Raw genomic sequence first — 2,719 nt, 5'->3', positions numbered from 1 at the left:
GCGCTGTACAAGTATACACTATTTATCATTTAGACACTAATCTCAGTGAATGAAGAGTCTCACATCGGATTTGTGGGTAAATATGATCGTTTGTGTGTGTAATTTATAAAAAATGTGCGTGTATTTAGTTTCAAGCTGTTGCAATTTAAATTTTTGCATGAGTAAATTGTATTTAGGAGTTTTCTTGGACTTTTTCATTTTTGTACTTAAGCACACAATATATTGTATGTGCTACAAATCAAGAATTACACATGCAAAAAGTTGGAAGAGTCTATTTTCTCCCCATACACAAAGTCTACAAAGGGGTGCAAGCGAGCTGCAGCATTATGGGCACCCACTGCCCTGAGAACACTGACCTCAGGAGCTGAAGTTTGTGTAAATCTTAGTCTTTGAATTAACCACGCATCATCTATTCATGCGTTTCCTATATAATAACATGTATAATTTTTGTTTTAAGTGTGGTTCATTTCTTGTATTTTGTTTAAAAATATTTAAACCCTGGCCTGGGTCTTATTTTAGTAAGGGACAGAGTATTTTTCTCCATTTAATATCGGACCAAACATAATTTTACTTTGTCTTCTAAACTCTATCCTTGTTTCCTGCCCGTTCCAATATGGCGTCGCTCTTTACGTATCTTGGACAATGGTTACACTAACGTGCCGTTTCTCGCAATAAATCTAATTGTGCTGAGGCCTTATGGAGTGTCGAGATGATTAAAAGACTGTCAAATTAAGACGTTACCATCATGTTCTCTAACAGCTTCACTTCAAATGTTACCAGAGAATACTGACCTGCTGAAAACGTGGAACATAAAGCACCAATGCAGCCGCGGTGATCCCGCTTGTATTCAGATTGCATCTGAGGTGCTCGTGTAAAACAATCCGTCAGAAACAAAGCATCACGCGATAGTTCCGTGTCAGCTTCGTTCCTACTTTCATGCAGCTCCAATAAGTCTGTATTTCTGCTTTCCCATAACAATATAAATTGTTATTAATAAATCACATTGAGAAAAAAAATAATTAAAATTAAGTGGACGTAATTTATATAAAACATATTTAGCTCAGGGTGTGAGCACTCTAAAACTACATTTTTAAAACTTTAAAACTGTTACTTTTTAACATAATTATAAACTATATATATATATATAGCATTGCCTTTGATAACGCTATGAATGCTGTAAGCTGAATTTGGCTGCTGAAGATGCTACTGGTGATAGCTGAAGATGCTGAAGCTAATAGCTAAAAAAGCTGAAGCTAATAGCTGAAACCGCTGAAGCTGATAGCCAGCTAAAATTTTTGCTAAATGCCTAATTAGCCTAACAAAAAACAAACAAAAAATACTCAGGTTTGCCAAAACAGCTAGCATACAGCTGAAATATTAGCCAAACTCCAAAATATCTTAAAAAATCTTAGTAAACACCAAAATAGTTCACAAAGCTAACAGAATGAAAATTCTTGAAACTTTTTTTAACAGAATTATGAATAATAAAAAGGTAGGAATATTATTCCAAAATAAATCAACTTCAACCTTAAATAACTTTCAATAATTTACTTTCAGTAAAAATATATTTTGTCAAAATAATACAAGTTAGAAATAAGTGCAAGATAACATCCGACATTTAATAACAATAAAATAAAATGATCTGGAGGGCCGGAGAGATTTATCCAGAGGGCTGGATCTGGCCCCTGGGCCTTGACTTTGACACTTGTTTTAGCTGATTAAGTGTATAAACTTTAAGTGCTTTGACGTAAACAGATATGTTGTGTTCACCACATTAATTACTTTTTTCCTTATGCGCAATTTTACACGGTTTCAGAAGTTACTTAATGTCATGGATCAACCTGCTGCTACCCTCTCCAGCCACCAGAGGGAGTGCTCATCTGAGTTTTGACCTCACCGTCTGCCTTCACCTGAACTTCTCTCTTCTCTCTCTTCTCTGATGATCCCATGCTCGTGTAATACCTCTGCCTGCCTAACCCTACTTAGTTTTGTGGACTTTTAGCTCTGATAATAAACCTGCTGCACATGGAACCAGCTGTCTGCTTGTTTGACACTTAACAGCTGTTAATCTGATTTGAAATAAATTCTCGATTGATATTTGCACAGCACAGAAGGAGGGGTCATTTTCCCCAACAGAACAATGACAGGAAAACAAACAAAAAATAAACTATAGAAATAATAAATATTAAGACTGCACATAGATCGTTCTGCCTTGAATTAAAAATACATTTTTTTATCTTCCAGTAACATTGTCATTATGACTAGAATATATACACAAATAAACAGAGGGGATGAAAAAACATCCCCTCATTGGTTGGTTACAAAAAATCTAAGAGAACATTCATTAGTCATATTTATAAATCATTTGCTGGGTGTCATCCTTGAGCCTGTATCATGTCAGAGGAAAGAGTTAAGAAACAATTGAAAAGTTCTACCATCACTGTGGAAAAGATGTTTCAAAATCAATAATTTACCACCATCTCAACAATGAAAAAGTGGTAAGTTGCTATTTAAAAGCCAGAAGCCTCTAGACCAGCTGGGTCACCTGGTACCCGCGTCGGTCCCAGGTTTAATTCTGTTGAATATGCCTCAGATTTGGTCACGAGTTCAAAATGTGACAAGATTTGTTAAAAATGTGTAAGTTGATTTTTCTTTAGCATTACATTACATGGGCTGCACGGTGGCGCAGTGGTTAGCGCTCTCGCCTCACAGCGAGAAG

At 35.8% G+C, this 2,719-nt stretch overlaps 2 protein-coding genes across 2 annotated transcripts in view; both read right to left on the bottom strand.

The window, feature by feature from the left end:
* The window catches only part of LOC112144273 (oocyte zinc finger protein XlCOF6), a 5,418-nt gene extending 4,493 nt beyond the window's left edge, over positions 1–925 (bottom strand). The window contains exon 1 of the mRNA XM_024268735.2: positions 792–925. Within this exon, the coding sequence (XP_024124503.1) occupies positions 792–858 (67 nt within the window). The 5' untranslated portion in view covers positions 859–925. The remainder of the gene's footprint in view (positions 1–791) is intronic.
* LOC112144307 (tripartite motif-containing protein 16-like) overlaps positions 1–2,719 on the bottom strand; it is a gene marked incomplete in the record, with an annotated part of 1,074,856 nt that overhangs the window by 602,652 nt on the left and 469,485 nt on the right.

The sequence above is a fragment of the Oryzias melastigma genome, linkage group LG17, assembly GCF_002922805.2.
Source record: "Oryzias melastigma strain HK-1 linkage group LG17, ASM292280v2, whole genome shotgun sequence".
NCBI classification, from domain to species: domain Eukaryota; kingdom Metazoa; phylum Chordata; class Actinopteri; order Beloniformes; family Adrianichthyidae; genus Oryzias; species Oryzias melastigma.
The sequence above is the reverse complement of the archived record's forward strand: the minus strand, read 5'-3'. Positions and strand labels throughout refer to the sequence as shown.